This window comes from Schistocerca cancellata, chromosome 2 (assembly GCF_023864275.1).
Source record: "Schistocerca cancellata isolate TAMUIC-IGC-003103 chromosome 2, iqSchCanc2.1, whole genome shotgun sequence".
Taxonomy (NCBI): Eukaryota; Metazoa; Arthropoda; class Insecta; order Orthoptera; family Acrididae; genus Schistocerca; species Schistocerca cancellata.
The window spans coordinates 146,054,302-146,079,669 of record NC_064627.1 but is presented as its reverse complement, the minus strand read 5'-3'; the positions used below and the strand labels follow the sequence as shown (position 1 = coordinate 146,079,669).

General features: G+C 46.1%; 1 protein-coding gene across 5 annotated transcripts in view; it reads left to right on the top strand.

The window, feature by feature from the left end:
- Positions 1–25,368, top strand: part of LOC126161440 (phosphoinositide 3-kinase adapter protein 1) — a 486,142-nt gene that overhangs the window by 372,539 nt on the left and 88,235 nt on the right. For 2 of the 5 annotated variants that reach the window (XM_049917241.1, XM_049917240.1), the window contains exon 1: positions 5,026–5,164. The exons of 2 other annotated variants lie outside the window; for them this stretch is intronic. In XM_049917241.1, the coding sequence (XP_049773198.1) occupies positions 5,128–5,164 (37 nt within the window). In that variant the 5' untranslated portion in view covers positions 5,026–5,127. Of the gene's footprint in view, positions 1–5,025; positions 5,165–16,394; positions 16,433–25,368 lie in introns of those variants that run through there. One more of the 5 variants, XM_049917246.1, reaches the window with a different exon arrangement.

The following is a 25,368-nucleotide window of genomic DNA, read 5'->3' as shown; positions in this document are numbered from 1 at the left end:
TGATGTCCTTAGGTCAAGTGTAGGTCTGAGTCTAGGAGACTGATGACCTGAGATTTTGAGTCCCCATAGTGCTCAGAGCCATTTGAACCATTTCACACCGAAACTTACGGTACACTTCAACAACGCCACGAATAATTAAACTGAACATTGTATCGAAATGTGTGCCGTTCCAACCCGAAGATATCGAAACACGCACACCTGAACTCGTCTGCATGCCAAGAACGCTGCTGAACAACTAGTACTGACTAAAAATACTGCCTCATCAAAAGAATCCGGACATGTATTAGTAACAATTATTACGGCGTGCCTCGACCCTATACTACATGATGGCTTGAGCTCTGCTGAATACCCGAGCGAGGTGGCGCAGTGGTTAGCACACTGGACTCGCATTCGGGAGGACGACGGTTCAATCCCGTCTCCGGCCATCCTGATTTAGGTATTCCGTGATTTCCCTAAATGGTTTCAGGCAAATGCCGGGATGGTTCCTTTGAAAGGGCACGGCTGATTTCCTTCCCAATCCTTCACTAACCCGAGCTTGCGCTCCGTCTCTAATGACCTCGTTGTCGACGGGACGTTAAACACAAACTACTCTGCTGAATACACTTTCAGTGAGGTGCCTCAATGTCTGTCGAGGAATGACAGTCCATTCTTCGCCAGGACCTGATGCCAGAGAAGGTAAGTCGACATTTTGACTCATCCCAAAGGTGTTGCCCTGGGTTCAGGTCGGGACTCGGGTCACGGCAGTTCCATTCCAGGAGTATTATTGTGCACAAACTATTAAGCCCAATAAGAGGACCACTGTTGGCTCTGCACATGATGCCAAGTAATGTTGTCATAGCATTCGACAAGCCCAAAGCCTTCATTTGGGTTGCGACAGGATACAGCGTAATTCCTCACCCTAAATCATTCGTTTTCGATCGTCCACTGTCCACTGGTGTGGCTGTTTACGCCACCTGAAGCGTCGTTTACCACTGAGTACAGAAATGTGTGGCTTATCTGGAGCTTGCTCGACCATCCAGTTTTAATTCCCTACTAACTGGACTGATGCTAGCACTTCGTACCTCACAGGTTCCGCTGATTTCATGCGATTTTTTTACCTTCATCCTTCGCAACGTTCGATGGTCTCTGTTCGTGATTACTGGTCTGGTTTTAGCTGTGGCTCTTTCGTCACGTTCCACTTCACAAGCACATCACCGAATGGCAACTTTGGGAGCTTTACAACGGTTCGGACGTCCCTGACGGAGGTGTTACTTAGTTGACGTCCAATGAGTAGTTGACGTTCGAAGTCGCTGAGCCCTCTTGACCTATCCACTCTGCTAGTACTGCTTCTCTACTGGCAGTGTTCCCTGCCGCCATTTATAATGGTTGGTCCGCCTGTCGCGACATCAAGTGCTCAGTCCCGCATTACATAGGAGTATCCGGATACTTAAAGATCGCAGAGTGTAATGTGTTTTCGCTTCATCTCCACCTACATCTACATAGATACTCCACAAGCCACCGTACTGTGCATGGCGGAGGGTACCTTGTATCACTACTAGCCATTTCCTTTCCTGTTCCACTCGGAAATAGAGCGGCGGGAAAACGACTGCCTATATGCCTCCGTATGAGCCTTAATTTCTCATATCTTATCTTCTTGGTCCTTACGCCGAATGTGTATGTTGGTGGTAGTAGAGTCGTTCTGCAGTCAGCTTCAAATGCCGGTTCTCTAAATTTTCTCAATATTGTTTCTCGAGAAGAACATCGCCTGCACTCCAGGGATTCCCATTTGAGTTCGAAGCATCTCCGTAACAAATCTAGCAGCCCGACTCTCAACTGTTTCGATATCTTCCTTGAATCCGACCTGGTACGGATCCCAGACATTCGAACAATACTCAAGAATAGGTCGCACCAGCGTCCTACATGCGGTCTCCTTTACAGGTGAACCACTCTTTCCTAACATTCTCCCAATAAACCAAAGTCGACCAGTCACCTTCCCTGTCACAGTTCTGACATGCTCGTCCCATTTCATATCGTCTTGTAACGTTACGCCCAGAGATTACAATGACTTCACTGTATCAAGCTGGACACTAAGAATACTGCATCCGAACATTATAGGTTTGGTCTTCCTACTCACCCGCATTAACTTACATTTTTCCACATTTATGGCTAGCTGCCATTCACCACACCAACTGGAAATTTTGTCTAAGTCGTCTTCTATCTTCCCACAGTCACTCAACTTCGACCCCTTACTGTACACCACAGCATCATCAGCAAACAACTGCAGATTGTTGCCTACCCTGTCGCCCATCTCATTTATGTATACGGAGAACAACATTGGTCCTATCACACTTCCCTGGGGCACTCCTGACGACACCCTTGTCTCTGATGAACACTCGCTTTCGAGTTTAACATACTGGGTTCTATTATTTAAGAAGCCTTCGAGCCACTCACATATTTGTGTACTTATCCCATATGCTCGTACCTTCGTTAACGGCCTGCAATGGGGCACTGTGTCAAATGTTTTCCGGAAATTTACAAATATGGCACCCGCCTGTTGCTCTTCATCCATAGTTCGCTGTATATCATGTGGGAAAACGACAAGCTGAGTTTCGCACTAGCGAATGGTGATTCGTGGACTTAAGCCTCTCTGTCTCTAGAATGTTTATTATATTCCAACTGAGAATATGTTCACGCATTCTGGAGCAAACAGAAGTTAGGGATATTCATGTCTAATTTTGCGAGTCCGTTCTTTTACCCTTCTTGTGTATTGGAGTCACCTGCGCTTTTTTCCAGTCACTTGGCCCATTGTGCTGGGCGAAGGATTCCCGAAAAAATACAAGCTGTGCGGACATTGCATCCTGCTGCATTAAATGCATGTCTTCAAGTTTTTGAAACGAATAGAGCTCCATCGTCGACATTAACTGTACAGCTCGTAAACCTCCCCATGGACAAGGCACAGACGAATGTGGACTGTTGTCAAGGCAGCGCCATCACCGTTGGTGCGAAAATGTTCAAATGTGTGTGAAATCTTATGGGACTTAACTGCTAAGGTCATCAGTCCCTAAACTTACACCTACTTAACCTAAATTATCCTAAGGACAAACAAACACACCGATGCCCGAGGGAGGACTCGAACCTCCGCCGGGACCAGCCGCACAGTCCATGACTGCAGCGCCCTAGACCGCTCGGCTAATCCCGCGCGGGCAACGTTGATGCGGCAGGTGGTTGTCCACTATGACACATAAGTAGTTTACATACAGATCCCTCACTTGTATTACTCATTGAAGACCTCGTCCCACTAGAAAATTTGATTTCTGACCATTGTTGTCTCGTCCCAAAGTAGTTTTAGATCCCCTATGGTCCGTTCAGTTTTGAGTCTAAATATTTACTACGCTGTATACTTTAATGACTGTGGAAAGAATGTTACGAAAGGTGGGAAACTACTCCTAGGTGGAAGGTGCGACAAGCACCACACTACTGTTTACCTGAGGGTCGAACGTCATTCATCTCTGGTCCATACATACCTTAAGCAAGTTTGTGGAGTAGATTTAATGCAAAAGACACGAAGCACATGGCTGCGATGTTGTCCACTGTTTTCTAACCCAGTTGCAGTTCGACAATACAACGTGTTATTAAGAAGGATTTTTAAGTACCAAAAGACAATGTAGAACGGATTATTCAGCATCTATCTATACCATATGACGTACTAACCTTTGAATTTTATCATTATATAGAACACACGTCTGATACTTTCGACTTTACTTCCGGTGTACCCAGCGAGTTGCGGGGTAGAGCATCTGCCATCACACTCCTCCCTCCCTCCTTACTTAGAAACAAGTTTTCTGCATAGATTCAGCATCAATTTGAAGAAAGGCAGAACATTAATGGATACTTTCTAGCAGCAAATGCAGCCAGAAACTTTTGTCGTGGAATCTAAAAACTGTATCGCCATTCATCACGAAACTACTCTGAGTTTCCACTCCCCCTCCCCTCCTTATATCTTGGGTACGGTTTTGGAATGTAGTCGAATTAAGTCGGGTGATGCTGAGGGAATTAGATTAGGAAATGAGACACTTAAAGTAGTAAAGGAGTTTTGCTATTTGGGGAGCAAAATAACTGATGATGGTCGAAGTAGAGAGGATATAAAATGTAGACTGGCATAGGCAAGGAAAGCGTTCCTGAAGAAGAAACATTTGTAAACATCGAGTATAGATTTAAATGTCAGGAAGTCATTTCTAAAAGTATTTGTATGGAGTGTAGCCATGTATGGAAGTGAAACGTGGACGATAAATAGTTTAGACAAGAAGAGAATAGAAGCTTTCGAAATGTGGTGCTACAGAAGAATGCTGAAGATTAGATGGGTAGATCACATAACTAATGAGAAGGTATTGAATAGAATTGGGGAGAAGAAGAGCTTGTGGCACAACTTGACTAGAAGAAGGGATCGGTTGGTAGGACACGATCTGAGACATTGAGGGATCACCAATTTAGTATTGGAGGGCAGCGTGGAGGGTAAAAATCGTAGTGGGAGACCAAGAGATGAATACACTACGCAGATTCAGAAGGATGTAGGCCGCAGTAGGTACTGGGAGAAGAAGAAACTTGCACAGGATAGAGTAGCATGGAGAGCTGCATCAAACCAGTCTCAGGACTGAAGACCACAACAACAACAACAACAACAACAACAACAGTTTTGCTTGCAGTGTTCATTGTAACTTTGGCGACGAAATCGCAAAACGAGTCTGGGTTGGAATTGCTCAGGTAAGCTTCCTGTCGTGCCTCATTACGTGTTTCGAGCGTGGACGATACACTTCCTCAGGTTCCAGAATTGTTACGGTGCAACAAGTTGGCGAGAAGGAGCGCGCAGCGGGGCTCTATTGGCCGCTACAATAGCAGGAAGCTGGCCGACCCGAAGGCGCGCGCGGACTTCCTGTCTCGCGCGCCAGCCAGTGCCAAAGATATTATGACAGAGAGCGCTGCCCGCCACGCGACGCGGCGCCGCGCCGTTTGCTCTGACCAGTGCAGTCTGCTTGGGGAGTGCGCCGCGGTCGGACGTACGTCGTAGCGAGCGCTTCGGAGAGAGCGCCAGTGCGCCGTCGTTACCGCGCAGGCGCGCGCCGGCTCTGGAAGTTGGTGCGCAGGCGCGCGATGCGGTCGCCGCAGCAACACGCCGCTGCCGAGCAAGGTGAGTCTCGGGCCTCTTCGGAAGTTCCACGGCCTTAGCAGGCGCGCAGAGGTCTCGGCCAGAGTGAAAGTGGCCGTCACATGGACCGGTACGAGACGAGAAAAAAGCGGAGAAAGCTGCTCTCGGGGGGAGCGTTGCGTCGCGTCGTGTTGGCCGTGCAAACGAGAGAACGCCGAGGCGCACAGGTTTCCTTCGTTAGAACCTGCTTGGCGTATGTCGTTAACTAATGTGCAAGCAGTAATTTATTTTCGCCATATATGTCTGTGTTCAGCCAGTTATGGTTGACCAACGTCGTTAAGGAAACTGTTATAAGTTTGATTTTCTGCTTAATTGGTACATTTTCCCCCTTGATTAGGGGACTTGTAAAATACCTTTGGATCCGACTTAGCACACACGTGTGTAACATGTCTACACGTGTACCTAGAAAGTGTTGCGTGGTGAAACTCAGTAGCAGCTCTGTATTATGCCATATATAACGTTCCGACCGCGCGGGATTAGCCGAGCGGTCAAAGGCGCAGCAGTCATAGACTGTGCGGCTGGTCCCGGCGGAGGTTCGAGTCCTCCCTAGGGCATGGGTGTATGTATTTGTCCTTAAGATAATTTTGGTTAAGTAGTGTGTAAATTTAGGGACTGATAACCTTAGCAGTTAAGTCCCATAAGATTTCACACACATTTGAACATTTTTTATAACGTTCCGTTTTCATCGAGTCGTTAGGAACTGAATATAGCCAAACACTATTTTCAGAATGAGGTTTTCACTCTGCAGCGGAGTGTGCGCTGATATGAAACTTCCTGGCAGATTAAAACTGTGTGCTGGGCCGAGACTCGAACTCGGGACCTTTGCCTTTCGCGGGCAAGTGCTCTGCCAACTGAGCTACCCAAGCACGACTCACGCCCCGTCCCCACAGCTTTACTTCTGCCAGTACCTCGCCTCCTACCTTCCAAACTTTACAGAAGCTCTCCTGCGAACCTTGTAGCTCAGTTGGCAGAGCACTTGCCCACGAAAGGCAAAGGTCCCGAGTTCGAGTCTCGGCCCGGCACACAGTTTTAATCTGCCAGGAAGTTTCACTATTCAGTTCAGCTTATCTAGATCAAATCTCGATAGCTGTATGCTACAATGACACTTGAAGACCTCTTTTTCTTTCAGTATCACATTTTAAATTTTGTAGCGGGAGAAACATTTGTGTATGACAAAATTGTAGTACCATTTGGCTTATCCATTGCATTTGACAATGGCCATCTGATTAATTGCACGTGCACACGAAGAAACTCTGAGTTATGTGTGTATTTAACAGGGCACGTGCCTTTTTGAGACATAAAGAGAGAGGCAAATGATTTTTTGTACATATCGATCCTTCTGGAAGACCTACATAGTTCAGTTTCATTCAGAAAATTACCCGACGCTTCTGTTGTTGTGTTTAACGAAATATGGACTTACAGCTTATTGGGAATGTCAAAGATGAGCCTAGACACCCTGAAAACTGTGGATATGTCAATACTAAGCCCCATTTTAGTTTATGTTTACATGGTACCCTTTTTCCACGCCCACCCTGTTAAGTGTAGACTGAACTTTCAGAGATACGGTTATTTCGGGCTGATATTACAAACTTTACTAAGATCCACCACGTTAGCCGAGAGCGCTAACGTGCTGCTGCCTGGACTCGGGTAGGCGCGCCGGCCCCGGATCGAATCCGCCTGGCGGATTAACAACGACGGCCGGTGTGCTGGCCAGCCTGAATGTAGTTTTTAGGCGGTTTTCCACATCCTCCTGGGTGAACACCAGGCTGGTCCCCACATCCCGCCTCAGTTACACGGCTCGCAGACATTTGAACACTTTCATACTATTCCATGGATTACACTACTCGCAGACAGTTGGGTTACACTAATTCCATCCCGGGGGCTACAGGGTGCCGGCAGGAAGGGCATCCGGCCACCCCATCCACTAACGTTGCCAAATCCGATTAACCATGCCGACCCAGCCTAATTGCGGCAAAAGGCACAAGCGAAAGAAAGAAAGAAAGAAAGAATTACAAACTTTACTAAGGTTGTAGGTTCAAATGGCTCTGAGCACTATGGGACTTAACTGCTGAGGTCATCAGTCCCCTAGAACTTAGATCTACTTAAACCTAACTAACCTAAGGACAACACACATATCCATGCCCACGGCAGGATTCGAACCTGCGACCGTAGCGGTCCCGCGGCTCGAGACTGAAGCGCGTAGAACCGCTCGGCCACAGCGGCCGGCAAGGTTGTACGGTAGACCACTTTCAGAGATGGTACAAGAACCAAAACAAGGAAAAAGTCTTGTAAACGTGGGTTCTAAAATGCATACCTGAAGAGGTACAGGCACTTTTTCAGTAGAAGCGACATTTCACAGTAGCGAAGATGAAAAAGTGCTCATAGTTCTTAAAGGTATGAATAGTAGATCCCATGTTTACTGCACTTTTTTCCTTGTTATAGTCCATACCACCGCATCTGGGAGCTACCTACCCCACAATCTCAGCAACAACAGCGCCAGTACACTTATTCCATTGTGAGAGGTATCGGAACGATTTTCGCTTACAATTTTAGACTCGGTCGTTTCTGGACCAGGGTCCCTTAAACTGATACATTTACCTTTCTTCACCATCCCTGAAAGTCTGCAGCATAATCACGGAATTACCCTGTGTATACATTTTTTAGGAAAACTAACAAAAAAAGCATTAAAACAGGTTAAGTATCTTATTTTTGTATCGTATACAGAAAAACAGGACTAATCCGTTTTTTTAATTTATAGGTGTCTTGAGGTACATAAGCGAATTTTAGTACACAGAGCTGCCACTACAGTCATCAACAATGGCTGTAACCTGGCAAGGCATGGAGTTGAACTGAGAATGGATAACATTTAAACGAGTACGTTACTTCATGCTGCGTCAACTCTATGCCACAGCTTAGTGGGTGGAGTTAGGTGCAGGTCTCTCGAGAACGGGTGACCCGGGCAACAGTCGAACACCGTCTTAGGGAGGTAGGTGGGGACAACACAGGCAACATGCGGTCATTCGTTATCTTGTCGAAGTCACGGGGACCTCGAAGACAAGGGACAGCCACCGCCACAAGTTGGCTACGGTACACATTACCGTGAATAGGACCACGCCTAGTAAAGTCTAGTGGTGTTCAAACCAAAATTCGGTTTGGGGATGGATTTATCTATTTTACAAGCATTCTTGTTCTTAAATCACAGTCCAAAGATTGTATATCAGAAGTTCTTCTCCATTTCTGCAAAGCAAGGTGTACCCACCGGATCTCTTGTGGAGCAGTTTCCCTTTGATCTTCCCCATCTCATACCTTCGACAGTGCTAGGTCATCCGCCTTAGGAACAGTTTCCCCATTTCGAGGACAAGGAAGTATCCTCTCTTGAGCCCTTCTAGGGGGCAGTTGCCTTGGTAAAGGAGCGTCCCCTTATCTCCGGCCACTCTCGCTTCTTGCATCCGTCAACCGCTTCCTCCACCACCGAGAAGTGGATGTCAGGATTTCCCTTGCATTGGCTTAGGAAGCTCAACCGCATTTCGTAGAATCTCCGGTAAATTTGGAGAGTGTGTACAGACATTAGAGCCGCGCGGGATTAGCCCAGTGGTCAAAGGGGCTGCAGTCATGAACTGTGCAGCTGGTCCCGGCGGAGGTTAGAGTCCTCCCTCGGGCATGGGTGTATGTGTCTGTCCTTAGGATAATTTAGGCTAAGTAGTGTGTAAGCTTAGGGACTGATGACCTTAGCAGTTAAGTCACATAAGATTTCACTCACAGACATAAGAGGAACAGGTTTAATTAGCTGATATGAATTTTTAGAGTGTTGCCGCTCCTTGGAAGCTCATTGAGCTAACAATTGGTGATCTCAGCGCTATTCCCATTATCCAAGTACTTCCGTGCAGTGTACGTCACTACATAACATCCAACTAAGTAGCAGCTCTTGCGTGAACGTCCACTTAACACACTGCGTAGCTGTTTTCTGTGTTTCTTAAGCAGGCTAGCTTAAAAAGCTGATACACCCCATTCTTTGTTCTTTTATCTGAAACTGTTATCTGCACTGGTGCAAGTGAGGCGTCTGTTTGCTGTGAAACAGCTCTGTATTTACTCAACGTCATTACGAGAACACTCTGAACTCTGAAGTGAAGTTGCCGCCGTCATACTGGTAGCAGAAGGCTGGAAATGGTATCATCTATGCCACTAGGGATTACTCCTCAGCAGAAAAGTAACGGATTGTTCTGCTCGCTCAACAAATCACAACTGTGAAAGTGGTGGTGGAGGAAGAGGAAGAAGAAGCTGTTGCCGCGATGAAAATGACTCGTAGCCAGGCGGAAGGATGGCGCCAGCCAAATGAACGGTAGAGCGGTAGATGGACTGAACAAGCTCTTTGCTGGATTCCAAGGGAGAAGAAACGACAGAGGCTATGCCATAACGCAAGGCACCCAGCTTTCATCTCATTACCAAAGGTCCAGGAAGATATGGATGAGTACAGGTTAACTTCTTAATGTGTAGAAACAAAAAGCACTGGATGTCAAATAGGTGATCATGTGAGTAGCTGTAATGCCGCCTCTCCACACGCTCTCCCTCTTTCTACACTAACTCAGATTCCTCATTGTAACGCCAATGTCGCTGCATCTCGATCGATGCGAGAACAATTACGGCGTCTGTGAGGAGCGACAATGCGCAGCTAAGCATCTCTGGGCTCAACAATTAGTTTTATGTCGGCTTGATTTAGAGCGCGCTCCAGCGCAGCACTGGTTGGTCGGTCGTGAACTGTCGATCAGAGGAAGTAGTCGAAAGGTACCCAAGTAGTGTGCTAAATACTACAGTCGCATTTTGGACAAAGTGTAAATAACAATAATAATAATAACAATAACAACAATGTAATGGGCAGAAATTCTTGATGTTGAAATTTTATTCGAATCGCGTAACATAGCTTTTGTACTGTAAGTTAACATTCGGGTAGAACAAAGCAGCGAAATCTCAGTCTGTTGTGCTTAGTGAAGTCAACACAGCTTATACTCGTATAGTCCTAATTAATCCATAATCGATAAAGAGAGGGTAAGCTATCAACGAAGTAAGGAAGCAAGCATGGGAGCTCACAGTTTCACAACTGGCGACGGTGCCGAGACAGTGAGTTCCTCCAACTACTATGGGCTGACACGCGCTCACATGCAACCGTAATCGCCATTGTTGAACCGAGAGGTGGTTAACCACGCATTGTTGCATCTCACAGAGGTTGTATTTTCTCTCTCGCCGATAGAGACGCAACATCACTCAGTGTCAGAACGTATTTACGAATGTCAACGACAGGAACTGTTGTTTATATAAACAGATAACAATTGCTGAAATAATATAAAAAATAAACATTTGACGTAACATGATCACAGGAAAATGTTCGCTTAAGTAAATTGATAATCGGGCATGTATTTTTGTCACAAATTATCAATCTCACATACACACTGATGAAAGATTAGTTTTCAGTTTAGAAAGAATAACTTTTCCATATTAACCGTTATTAAATGTATTTGTTCACCAAGATCTCCATTTCTGCCTCTTACGTCATTTTCACATGGTAGGTCTCCATGATATGCATCAATACACGTTTCTTTTAGGAGGCTACTATCCTCATATCAACCCTGTTTATGTATCTCATATTTATGAGAACACAAGAGTCTGCGTCGTTTTTGTAAAAGACCTTAGCACTTCATTTAATAATTGCCATCGAAGCCATGTCATATGCACAAATAATTTCCACCTTGTCTCCATCTGTCTCACCTGCGGAAATTCCCTATGCAGTGATATCGTTTCGACAGCAGTTATTTCATAAGTGTTACATTCTTCTATATATGTGAGGAAGACTTCTGCCTTATTGTACACATGTCAAATTTAATCATAATTGACACGAGGGCAGTGTTTTTTTCAAAGGCACGATGCATTGACGCACTTCATAGAGACACATCACTTGAAAATGGTGCAGTAGGCCGTGTCGCCTTTTCTAAAATGTTGCATCACTTAGAACGGGAGAAAACATTAAGTAGTTCCCAGCTGTTAACTAGGGAATCATATGCGTGGCCTTCCGCTATATTTACATTGTCACATTAGCAGTCGTAGCGGGGAGCACTTGTCACTACCATTGTTTGCCCACCCCATTCCCCCTTGTGTATCCTTTGATGTCCCTAATTTTATCCCTGACCTGTTTGTTGGATTTACTTGTAGGAAAGAGCAATGTATTCTGGGAATTGACTGTGGCTGCAGGTTCTCCGAATTTTGAGAGCAGTCCTTCGTATGTGTGTGTGTGTGTGTGTGTGTGTGTGTGTGTGTGAGTGTGAGTGAATTCATAAGGGACCAAACTGCTGAGGTCATCGGTCCCTAGACTTACACACTACTTAAACTAACTTATACTAACAACAACACACACACACATGCCCGAGGGAGGACTCGAACCTCTAGCGGAAGGAGCAGCGCAATCCGTGACAAGGCGCCTCAAACCGCGCGGCCACTCCGCGCGGCAGTCCTTCGTGTAACGCTGTACGCTGTCCTTGGAACGATTCTCTGGGAGTTATTTAGCCACTTTGTAATGGCCTCGTGGTTTCTACCGGGTATTTCTCCTCTGAAACTGTTGAATTTCTCCGGTCAGTTATAAATGATAATGATGCCAAAGAGACGACCTTATTCAAGAGGTGAAAGGCATGAAACGTATTCGCATTTGCGAATATGAAACACCTCCAGCTGTATAATTGAATGATGACCGCGAAAATTTTTGCTGGGCCGGGACTCGAAGCCGGATTTCCCGCTTTACGCAAGCAATTGCCTTAAGTGCTTGCTATCCGTGCACAACTCACGGCCAACCGCAGACTCCCATATTTTGTCCTTCATGTATCGTACCTGCACTCGTACATCCCATTAACACTATTCCCGTACAGGGGAGACATCGTGTTTCTACGAGGGTCACTCCAAAAGAAATGCACACTATTTTTGTAAAACTACAGTTTTCATTCTGCATGTGTGAAAGTTTTACAATGTGTAGATACATCCTTCCCGCCTGTTGTCAAACTTAGTTCAACCTGTTCCTGTTAGTGGCGCCATCACAGCATGTCTTCAAGATGTCTGCTACACTTGACGTTCGTCAGAAGCAACGTGCTGTCATAGAATTCCTGTGCTGTGAAAACGAGACAGTGGGAAACATCCACAAGAGGTTGAAAAAGGTGTATGGAGATGTTGCTGTCGATCGCAGTACTGTTAGTCGGTGGGCAAGCAGGTTACGTGATGAAAGCGGGCACGGCAATATTGAGGATTGTCCTAGCAGCGGCAGGCCTCGTACTGCACACACTCCAGACAATGTGCAGAGAGTTACCGAATTGGTGACTGCTGACTGACGCATCACGGTGAACGAATTGTCACGCTACGTTGGGAAAGGGGAAGGAAGTGTTTGCAGAATACTGGAAGTGTTGGCGTTAAAAAAAGGTTTGTGCCAGGTGGGTTCCCAGGATGTTGACAGTGGCTCACAAAGAAACAAGAAAAACGGTATGCAGCGAACTTTTGGAACAGTACGAGAATGGTGGAGGTGAATTTCTTGGAAGAATTGTGACAGGTGATGAAACATGGCTCCATCATTTTTCACCAGAGACGAAGAGGCAATCAATGAAGTGGCATCATGCAAATTCACCCAAGAAAAAAAAAGAAAAAATAAACCACACCTTCTGCTGGAAAAGTTACGGATACGGTGTTTTTCGATCTCGGAGAACTCTTGCTTGTGGACATCATGCCAAGTGGAACCACCATAAATTCTGATGCATATGTGACGACACTGAAGAAACTTAAAGCTCGACTGAGTCGTGTTCGACCACATCGGCAAAAGCAGGATATTTTGCTGTTGCACGACAATGCACGGCCACATATCAGTCAAAAAACCGTGGAAGCGATCACAAAACTCGGATGGACAACATTGAAACACCCGCTTTGCAGTCCTGACCTGGCTCCATGTGACTATCATCTCTTTGGGAAACTGAAAAACTCTCTTCGTGGAACAAGGTTTGAAGAGATGATTCCCTTGTGCGCGCTGACAAACAGTGCCTCCAACAGGCTGGTCCAGAATTTTACCGCGCGGGTATACAGGCGCTGGTTCCAAGATGGCGTAAGGCAGTCGAGAGGGATGGAAATTATATGGAGAAATGAAAATATTGTTCCTAAAGGATGTATCTACACACTGTAAAACTTTGAAACATGTAGAATAAAAGATGGATTTTCAAGTAAATAGTGTGCATTTCTTTTAGAGAGTCCTTCGTAAGTGGCAGGCCCGGTATCGGGCGATAAATACGGAAGTGCAGCGCCTGTGTTACTCAGAAGTACAACGTAATGTCCCTTCGGACTTGCGACATGTGTGCCTGTCCGTAGGAACATTACATCATACTGCTTCACAACACAGCCACTGCAATTTCGTGTTCGTCGTCTCATTCTTATTGGGGAGTCGTTGTGCGTATGGCTGTGCTATTTGTACGAGAGAATTAACATTAACTTCCACATAATCCTGGATGGCGAGCCAATGTCAGGTATTTTTCTCATCTCATTGAAAAGAAAAAACATAAATTCATCAACATTGAGGTCATTAGAGACAGAGCATCCGTTGAATTACTGAAGGGAGGAACTAAGAATTAGTCGTGCAGTACAATTCGTGCACTGTAAGAAGACTATCACGTCCTGAGGCATCAAGGAACTGTCTGGTAACAGAAAGAAGTGTGTGGGAGGGATAAAAATTGTGGAAGAAGCCAAGGTTTGAATACATTTTTTTTTCCTTGGCCTCCACCCCCTACCCTCAAGAGGTCGGCATGTTAAGGTGCATTTGGAAGCGTTAGTGGTTATGGTAGCCACATGCGCTTCCTGTCGCCAGCACTTCCACCCCATGTTCTTCGTCACAGATCTACACTGGTGTCCAAAATTAAAGCAACAAAAGGAAATTCTGCAAGGTTGCGTTAATTTTCCCACAAAACAGTACAAACAGATGACATGAAAGTAGACACAATGTAAGGAATACAGGACGTAAACAACTGCAACATGCGTAAACGATAGACAAAAATGTTCTTCCTTCTTTCCACCTTAACGGATTTGCGCACACGTTCTGACAACTGGTTAATGTGCTCAGTATGGGCTTTGACCACTTCTGACTGCACTACAGGCCTGATATCGACAGGAAATGCTGTCAGTTATGCTGTCAATCTCATGTCGAGGCAAAAACGCCCAGTCCTCCTGCAGAGCTGCTCGCAAGTCTTGAAGAATGGTTGGTAGATGCTGACGCGATGCATCCCCCTCCCTAGAGCATCTCACACATCCCCTATGGGATTCAAATCGACAGAACGATCAGACCACGCCATGCATGCAATATCTTCAGTTTTCAAGAAAGCATCAACCACCTGTGCTCTGTGAGGTCGAGCATTATCGTCCATCAGTACGAAGTCTGCAACAACTGCACATGAGGTCCCAAGATCTCGTCACGATACCCGACAGCAGTTGAACCATGCCGATAGATCTGTACAATTTCACGAAGAGGAGTCTGAGTGATCAACAAAATCCCTGCCTACAGCATTAGGGATCCCGCTGAATACCGGTCTGTGTCAGTACTAGGGGAAGGAGAGCATCACCCCAAGTACCGTTATCCAAGATGGCGGCCGTCACCCCAAGGGTGGGCATCACCCCAAATACCGTTTCCCAACATGGCGGCCGTGATGCAAATACGTGACGTCACGTGATGTCAGCCGATGACGCGAGTACCGTTATCAAAAATTAGCGGTAAGATAGGGCATTTGGACTACTTCCACTAACCGAAGTCACTCCATCCTAGGGACTGGTGGGAAGTTTGAATTTTGGTTGGAAGATAGGCCAATTGAGGTACCTCTACTAACCTAACTCACCTCTTTCTAGGAACTGGTCATAAGTCTTTATTTAAACAATTACAAACATTACCAACGTCAGTTGTCTTCGCCATCCTCTTAGGAAAATGGGCTTAAATGTTGCTGAGGGTGTTAGTATGATGCTACTGTGCAATTCGAATATAACTTCTATAAATTTGTGTAAATTTCTATAAATTTCTTTAAATTTATTATCTACCTACAGTATTAAGTTCGTGTTACCATCACAAGAGGCTGAGATATCTGTGTTTTAATAGGAAATGCAATCCTAAAACAAAGGAAGTAGGTTACAGTACACTTGTTCGCCCACTGCTTGAATATTGCTCACCAGTGTGGGATCCGTACCAGATAGGGTTGATAGAAGAGGTAGAGAAGATCCAACGGAGAGCAGCGCGCTTCGTTACAGGATCATTTAGTAATCGCGAAAGCGTTACGGAGATGATAAACTCCAATGGAAGACTCTGCAGGAGAGACGTTCAGTAGCTCGGTACGGGCTTTTGTTGAAGTTTCGAGAGCATACCTCCACCGAGGAGTCAAGCAGTATATTGCTCCCTCCTACGTATATCTCGCGAAGAGACCACGAGGATAAAATCAGAGAGATTAGAGCCCACACATAGGCATACCGACAATCTTTCTTTCTACGAACAATACGAGACTGGAATAGAAGGGAGAACCGACAGAGGTATTCAAAGTACCCTCCGCCACAAACCGTCAGGTGGCTTGCGGAGTATGGATGTAGATGTAGATGTACTACATGCACTGGACATAACTCCTTACTTAAACAATTACATACAGTACCACCATCAATTGTGGCCGGCCAGAGTGGCGGAGCAGTTCTAGGCGTTACAGTCTGGAACCGCGCGACAGTTACGGTCGCAGGTTCGAATCCTGCCTCGGGCATGGATGTGTGTGATGTCCTTAGGTTAGTTAGGTTTAAGTAGTTCTAAGTTCTAGGGGACTGATGACCACAGCAGTTAAGTCCCATAGTGCTCAGAGCCATTTTTTGAACCATCAGTTGTGTTAACCATCCTTGTGTGAAATGTGCTCGAATTTTGCTGAGAGGGGGTTAGTATTGTGTAGCCCCCCCCCCACTAGAGACCGCTTATTCAATTAGAATATAATTTCCACAAATTTGTTTAAATTTAAAGAAATTTTTCTTTGTCCTTGCAGCCAAATAACGGTCCTCTTTCTGATGTCACACGTGGTCGGCCCTGTCCTGGTCTTCGGGACGCAGTTTCGGTCTCTTTAAGCTGTCGCCACATCCGAGAAACAACAGAACGATTCACATTAAGCCATCGGGGCGCATCAGTTTGCGTGTGCCTTGTTTACATCCTTCCTGTGGCCCTCCACCGCAGAGAGTCTGGTAGGCACGGCCGGAATGCCATCTTTTGTGAAGAGCGCGATCGTACTGACATCTGTTGACAGTTTGTATGATCATATCGTGAATTAGACACAGGACGGGGAAATACCGGTTTGTTGCTTTATTTTTGGACACCAGTGTATATCTGCTCCTCGTTTATAGTTGAATTAACATGTTGGTTTATTACATGATGCTGATTAATACTTGCGGTTGGTCATAGATCTAATTTTGACATCACATTATACCTGAGTACCGTCCGTTTATGACTGAAGCTGGTTGTTAATAAAGTGACAATACGGTTATGTGAATCCGGCCTGGAGTCACCAAAGGTTGCCCATACCTGGTTTACAGCTTTTGTAAATTTGTGGAAATTCATGGGCTGTACATTACTTTTTTTTTCCTTTATTGTAATTTTCACGCATGAACTGTTCACGTGTGCCGTCGCCGCCGTCCGTGTTCTGTGCGCCGTGTCACCAAGTGTTTACTGTTTTTTCGCGTCCAGCGTGAACGGCTTCAAGTTTATTGTTTTTTGTATCTCCTTTTTTTGCCCGCCGTTTTTACTGTCTTGTCTGTATCACCTATCTGTCTTGTTATTGTTCTACTTAAGGCTGAAGAGCAGCGTACTATGCTGCTGACAGCCCGCCTGTCTGAGGTGATGAAAATTACAATAAAGGAAAAAAAAAAGTAATGTACAGCCCATGAATTTCCACAAATTTACAAAAGCTGTAAACCAGGTATGGACAACCCTTGGTGACTCCACGCCGGATTCACATACTTATTCACGCTCGCGAGCCGCTTCATCGTCACGCGACACCGACACTATTACCGCTCAAGGTCAAGGTATAGCGTCCGTGACTTTAACGTGTAGGAGTAACGCACCGACATGAATGGTACCGCCTACCTGACACGCTACGCCAACATATTATGGCACAAAACAAGTGTTTCTGAGAGTGCAATCATTTTATGTTCACGCGGAATTTCTCCCACCGGCCTTATTGAAACCTATCGCGGGCCGGATGCGGCCGCCGGTTGCCCAACCGTGTTGTAAACCATCGCTCCCTCGAAATAGTGTCAATTTATCTTTCTTCTCTGTATCATGCTAATCAACGCCTCTTTCTCTTTAATTTATTTAGTATTTGTTCATTACATTTTCTTTCAGTCTAGGATGCTTTTGAGGTTTTTCCCCTTACCCCCATCACTGTTGCCTTTAATTTTTGCAATTATTGTTTCCCCAGAGTCTGTCCTTCGCAATCCTAGCTTAAGATGCTTCGAATAAGTGTCTTGGTCAATTACTTTCGTGATGGTATATTAATGTTGTTGTTTGTTAGTAAGTTACTCTTATTTCTGAAGGCTTGTTTAGTCATTACAGTTCTTTTAATATTCACATATTTCTGCTGTCGCCAGTTACTGTACTTCCCAAGTAGCAAAATTAATTTATTTTTTGCATTAGTATTGTACTTCATATCTCACCGTTTGTCCTTCCTTGTCTATTCGACTTATCTGTCACCATTATTTTAGTCAGGTTTGTGTCTACTTTCAGTTTGTGGTTGTGCAGAACATCTGACAAAATTTTTGAAATAGAATTCACTCTCTTTTTCAGAATCTTGTAAGACTACGATATCTACGGCAGATGAAATTCAGTGTATTTGTTTGCCATTGATTTTAAGGCCTTGGGTACTACGCTTTATTGCTCATGTTCCATCTTCTATAAATAAATTAAAGAAATATGGAGACAGACTACGGCCTTGTTGTAGACATCTTCTTATTTAGTCTCTTTTTTTAGGACCACTCATATTTATTTGTGTACTCTGGTTTTTGTGTACAATGAGAATAAATCTTTTGTCTCTCCAATCTATTCCAGTTTTATTCAGTTTCCAAACAGTATCTCGCAATCCAGTCGTGACAAACGCCTTCTCTACGTCAATGAACGAGGGATACATTTTCCTGTTCGTCTCGATTCTTGTATGGAAGATCATTCGCAACGTCATCATAGGATCCCTATAGCCAGAGTGGACAGAAAATGGGTCGCAAGAGGGGTGGGGGAGGGGGAGTGGTAAAGCCCACTGTTACACGACGTACTTTCGAGCACGAGGTTCGTGTCCTCCGTCGGGCATCAGTCTGTGTGGTGTTCTTAGCATAAGTTACACTAATGGCCATTAAAATTGTTACACTACGAAGATGATGTGCTACAGACGCGAAATTTAACCGACAGCAAGAAGATGCTGTCATATGCAAATGGTTAGCTTTTCAGAGCATTCACACAAGGTTGGCGCCGGTGGCGACACCTACAACGTGCTGACACGAGGAAAGCTTCCAACCGATTTCTCATACACAAACAGCAGTTGACCGAAGTTGCCTGGTGAAGGAGGAGGAATGCGTGTAAGGAGGAGGAATGCGTACCATCACGTATCCGACTTTGATAAAGGTCGGATTGTAGCCTATCGCCATTGCGGTTTATCGTATCGCGACATTGCTGCTCGCGTTGGTAGAGATCCAATGACTATTAGCAGAATATGGAATCGGTGGGTTCAGGAGGGTAATACGGAACGCCGTACTGGATCCCAACGGCCTCGTATCACTAGCAGTCGAGATGACAGGCATCTTATCCGCATGGCTGTAACGGATCGTGCAGCCACGTCTCGATCCCTGAGTCAACAGATGGGGACGTTTGCAAGACAACAACCATCTTCACGAACAGTTCGACGACGTTTGCAGCAGCATGGACTATCAGCTCGGAGACCATGGCTGCGGTTACCATTGACGCTGCATCACAGACAGGAGCGCCTGCGATGGTGTACTCAACGACGAACCTGTGTGCACGAATGGCAAAACGTCATTTTATCGGATGAATCCAGGTTCTGTTTACAGCATCGCATCCGTGTCAGGCGACATCGCGGTGAACGCACATTCGTGTATTCGTCATCGCCATACTGGCGTATCACCCGGCGTGATGGTATGGGGTGTAAGGGGTGCGTGCCATTGGTTACACGTCTCGGTCACCTCTTGTTCGCATTGACGGCACTTTCAACAGTGGACGTTACATTTCAGATTTACGACCCGTGGCTCTACCCTTCATTCGATCCCTGCGAAACCCTACATTTTAGCAGGATAGTGCACGACCGCATCTTGCAGGTCCTGTACGGGCCTTTGTGGGCACAGAAAATGTTCGACTGCTGCCCTGGCCAGCACATTCTCCAGATCTGTCACCAAATGAAAACGTCTGGTCAATGGTGGCCGAGCAACTGGCTCGTCACAATACGCCAGTCACTACTCTTGATGAACTGTGGTATCGTGTTGAAGCTGCATGAGCAGTTGTACCTGTACACGCCATCCAAGCTCTGTTTGATTCAGTGCCCAGGCGTATCAAGGCCGTTATTACGGCAAGAGGTGGTTGTTCTGGGTACTGATTTCTCAGGATCTATGTACCCAAATCGCGTGAAAATGTAATCACATGTCAGTTCTAGTATAATATATTTGTCCAATGAATACCCGTTTATCATCTGCAGTTCGTCTTGGTGTAGCAAATTTAATGGTCAGTAGTATAGATAAGTCAGTTTAAGTAGTGTGTAAGTCTAGGGACCGATGACCTCAGCAGTTTGATCCTTTAGGAATTCACACACATTTGAACATACCCCTGAGAGAGTTCAGCCCGCCTTACTTTTCACTTTTCCGAAATGAGGATACAGCTTTTGGCATACATCAGCGTCAAACGACGTCTGGATTGACGGAAGCACCGCGACGGCTTCCGGATGCAGCCGACGGGAAGCTGTTTTGCAGATAGTCGCTGCAACTTTGTTATCTGAGGAAATGCGCGCGAGTAGTGGACGACTTTCTGCCGCTGGCGGGCTGTTGGGAAGTCAGCTGGAGCCGATGCTGAAACGAGAACTGCCGACACTTGCCTACTTACGATGAAACGGCTGACGTTCTGCTCTAGGACTTCGACACTTGTGTGGCGCGAGCGAACAAGGTTCTGTCGTCTTACCTATCCTGGACTCGTTCCCGTGTGATCATAAAGTCATGCTCATAAATTAAGGATAATGCTGATACATGGTGAAACAACGCTCTGGTGGGCGTTCGCGGGCTTAAATCACCTCTTGGTGTGACCATGCCGTGCATTTGACCTGCGGTCGTCGCACGGTGGCGCTGGCAGCAGTCCACATACGCGGAGGTGTGTTGGTGCTTGTCAGAGTGCGGTGCAGCGAGTAAGTGTGCAGACTTTTTCAGACGTGCTAATGGTGACTGTGTGTTGAAAATGGCTCAAAGAAGACATATTGATGACGTTATGACGGGTAGAATACTAGGGCGACTGGAGGATGGATAAACACAGCAGGTTGTAGCATGGGCCCTCCATGTGCCACAAAGTGTGATCTCAAGATTATGGCAATGATTCCAGGAGACAGGAAACTTGTCCAGGCGCTACAGTACGGGGCGTCCACAGTGTAAATCATAAGAAGACTGATATCTCGCCATCAGTGCCCGCAGACGGCCACGGAGTACTGCAGGTAGCCTTGCTCGGGATCTTACCGCAGCCACTGGAACAGTTGTCTCCAGACACACAGTCTACAGATGACTGAACAGACATGATTTATTCGCCCAGAGACCTGGAAGGTGCATTCCACTGACTCCTGGTCACAGGAGAGCCCGTAAAGCCTGGTGTCAAGAACACAGTACATTGTCATTGGAACAGTGGTCCCAGGTTATGTTCACGGACGAGTTCAGATACAGTCTGAACAGTGATTCTCGGCGGGTTTTCATTCGACGTGAACCAGGAACCAGATACCAACCCCTTAATGTGCTCGAAAGGGACCTGTATGGCGGTCGTGGTTTCATAGTGTGGGGTGGGATTATGATTGGTGCACGTATACCCCTGCACGTATTTGACAGAGGAATTGTAACAGGTTAGGTGTATCGGGACATCATTTTGCACCAGTATGTCCGTCTTTTCAGGGGTGCAGGGGGTTCCAACTTCCTCCTGATGGATGATAACGTACGGCCCTACCGAGCTGCCATCGTTTAGGAGTACCTTGAAACAGAAGATATCAAGAGAATGGTGTAGCCTGCCTGTTCTCCAGACCTAAACCCCATCTAGCACGTCTGGGATGCTCTCGGTTGACGTACCGCTGCACGTCTTCAAATCCCTAGGACACTTCAGGAGCTCCGACAGGCACTTGTGTAAGAATGGGAGGCTATACCCCAGCAGCTGCCCGACCACCTGATCCAGAGTATGCCAACCCGTTGTGCGGCCTGTGTACGTGTACGTGGTGATCATATCCCATATTGATGTCGGTGTACATGCGCAGTAAACAGTGGCGTTTTGTAGCACATGTATTTGGGGACGGTTTTCTCAACTTATCACCAATACCGTGGACTTACAGATCTGTGTCGTGTGTGTTCCCTATGTGCCTATGCCATTAGCGCCAGTTTTGTGTAGTGCCACGTTGTGTAGCACCACATTCTGCAATTATCCTTAATTTATGAGTATGAGTGTAGATTCACAGGAACTCGTGTTTCTTCTGCGGCGCTGTTTCTGTAAAATGCACATACTTCACATTCAGAAAACGTATATTGTGAAGGTTATTTACGCCTCGTCAAATGTTAAACATCACGATGAACACTGCCAGACAACACACGAGAAGCACCCAGAAGACATGGTCACATGCTAAAGTACATACACACCATCGGTGGGTGTGTAAATGGTAATAATTGCAATTCTCTGTGACAGATAGAACGGCCAACAGAGTACGTTACGTTATTGGCGTTTATAACGGAAGTGGACAAGGTGAGCGATCACTGTGTAAGACACGGAGATGCCGCATTCTCACATGAAGGAGCGTTATCAGCAACTGATACAATTTAGGACTAGTCTCGTTTTGTTTATCCATCTGGCTGGCTAGTTGAATCGTGCAGTATTCGGAGTTGGTAGGCATTCCGATGTGACAGTGCTCCGGTGTTGGGCTGCACAGAAACATAAGGCTGTGCGACTTGTCCTCAAGTTTGCAATTTCTTCTTCAACGCCACAAGGGAGGATCGGTGCTTTGCACATCAGGCACATCGTAACCCCTTCACATCCACGCCTGACGTCCGAACACAATTAATGGAGCCCCTACAACATTCCGTGCCGTGCCGCACAATTGGTCGGAGGCTATCAGTGCATCCCGCTCCACTGGTCGGATACAGGAGCAGGTGGACTAGGGAGCGTCCCATGCGTAGGTTGCCGTTAATACCATAACAGAAACGGCTGTGTTAGAAGTGGTGCCGCGACCGGGAAACACCGAATGCTGATGAATAGAGTCGCATTGTGGCTCTGCACTACGCCGGATGATCAGAGTTGGCGTTTATGGCGCCGATCTGGTGAGAGGTACTATTCTTTCAATGTTTTGGAGAGGCACACCGATGTTACATCTGGCGTCGTGCTCTCGGGAGCCACCGAGTATGACTGCAAGTCACCTACCTCATCGCTGGTAGTGACTGAGGTAACACTTACGGCACAACAACATGTCACGAATACTCTGCCCATTCATATCTTACCTCTCACAGTATCGTAGTGTCAGTTTTCAACAGGATAATGCTCGCGCATACAGGGCACTTCTATGCAATGCCTGCGTCATATTGAGGTACTTTCATTGCGAGCAATGTTCTCAGCCCTGTCCCTGATACATGTGGGACCAGCTTGGACGTCAACTCCATCGCAGGATATGAAGTTCAAACTGCGACGGTTGTGGGTCAGCTTCGCTCAGGAGAGGATACAAATGGCTGTGTGACACCTTTCCCAACCGAATGAGTGCATGCATCCAGGCCCGAGGATGTAGAACGTCATACTGATAAATGGGTTCATACTGCCAAGTTCTCGTAAATCTGACTCGGTATTGTTATCACCTCAACCCGTTAGTTCCATTTCATTTCCTGGTCCCGTTCTGGATGCGCCAGTTTTTTTTCCTGGCATTGTGTACTAGAGGCTGTCATGACTCTCGCCAAAATGACGCCTCGTATGAGGTCCAGTTGGCTGGAAACAGACTACCCGACGAGAATGTTGCGTGTTCGCTGCTCCAGGAAACTGACAAAAATGTGGCTGAATGATTCTGCTGGCTGTTTCTTAAAGACTCGGTCCTAGAAAAGAAACATCGTGGTTGGCATAACTTTCTAATTTCCAGGCTAAATTGTTCCAAAAGAATTAAGTGATACTTTTACACGAGAGGTCTCAGGAAACTTGATAAAACTAAACTACTGACCGTTCAAATTGCTACACCACGAAGATGAAGTGCTACAGACGCGAAATTTAACCGACAGGAAGAAGATGCTGTGATATGCAAATCATTAGCTTATCAGAGCATTAATACAAGGCTGGTGCCGGTGGTGGCACCTACAACGTGCTGACATGAGGAAAGTTTCCAACCGATTTCTCATACACAAACACCAGTTGACCGGCGTTGCCTGGTGAATCGTTGTTGTGATGCCCATCAAATTTCCGACTTTGATAATGGCCAGATTGTAGCCAGTCGCGATGGCGGTTTATCGTATCGCGACATTGCTGCTCGCGTTGGTCGAGATCCAATGACTGTTAGCAGAATATGGAATCGGTAGGTTCAGGAGGGTAATACGGAACGCCGTGCTGGATCCCAACGGCCTCGTATCACTAGCAGTCGAGATGACAGACATCTTATCCGCATGGCTATAACGGATCGTGCAGCCACGTCCCGATCCCTGAGTCAACATATGGGGACGATTGCAAGACAACAGCCATCTGCACGAACAGTTCGACGACGTTTGCAACAGCATGGACTATCAGCTCGGAGACCATGGCTGCGGTTACCCTTGACGCTGCATCACAGACAGGGGCGCCTGCGATGGTGTACTCAACGACGAACCTGTGTGCACGAATGGCAAAACGTCATTTTTTCGGATGATTCCAGGCTCGGTTTACAGCTTCATGATGGTCGCATCCGTGTTTGGCGACATCGCGGTGAACGCACATTGGAAGCGTGTATTCGTCATCGCCATACTGGAGTATCACCCGGCGTAATGGTATGGGGTGCCATTGGTTTCACGTCTCGGTCACCTCTTGTTCGCATTGACGGCACTTTGAACAGTGGGCGTTACATTTCAGATGTGTTACGACCCGTGGCTCTACCCTTCATTCGATCCCTGCGAAACTCTACATTTCAGCAGGATAATGCACCACCACATGTTGTAGATCGTGTATGGGCCTTTCTGGATACAGAAAATGTTCGACTGCTGGCCTGGCCAGCACATTCTGCAGATATGTCACCAACTGAAAACGTCAGGTCAATGGTGGCCGAGCAACTGGTTGATCACAATACGCCAGTGACTACTCTTGATGAATTGTGGTATCGTGTTGGAGTTGCATGGGCAGCCGTACCTGTACACGCCATCCAAGCTCTGTTTGACTCAATGCCCAGGCGTATCGAGGCCGTTATTACGGCCAGAGGTGATTGTTCTGGGTACTGATTTCTCAGCATCTATGCACCCAAATTGCGTGAAAATGTATTCACATGTCAGTTCTAGTATAATATGTTTGTCGAATGAATACCCGTTTATGATCTGCATTTCTTCTTTGTGTAGCAATTTTAATGGCCAGTAGTGTATTAGGTCACCATGTTTGGTCCTTAACGTCAGCCCCCTCCCAGCTGAGGTATCGATGAGGGCACTAGCACTGCGTCCTCCTCCTTACAGAGGAATCTGTCTATGGTCACATCCATCTTGGTGAAAATTTGTAATTGTAAATTAAAAACAGTTACATGGAAATTGAAATTACCTAGAAACTCATCCACAGCTAACTAGGAACAATATCTAATTTCCATCTCTCTCTCATCTCGTGAATACACATAAAATCCCCATGAATTTTGGAACTTATTTTTAAAAATGTATTCGCTAAATAAAATATCACATTTTAATTAAACATCTCTCTATTTTGACCATAT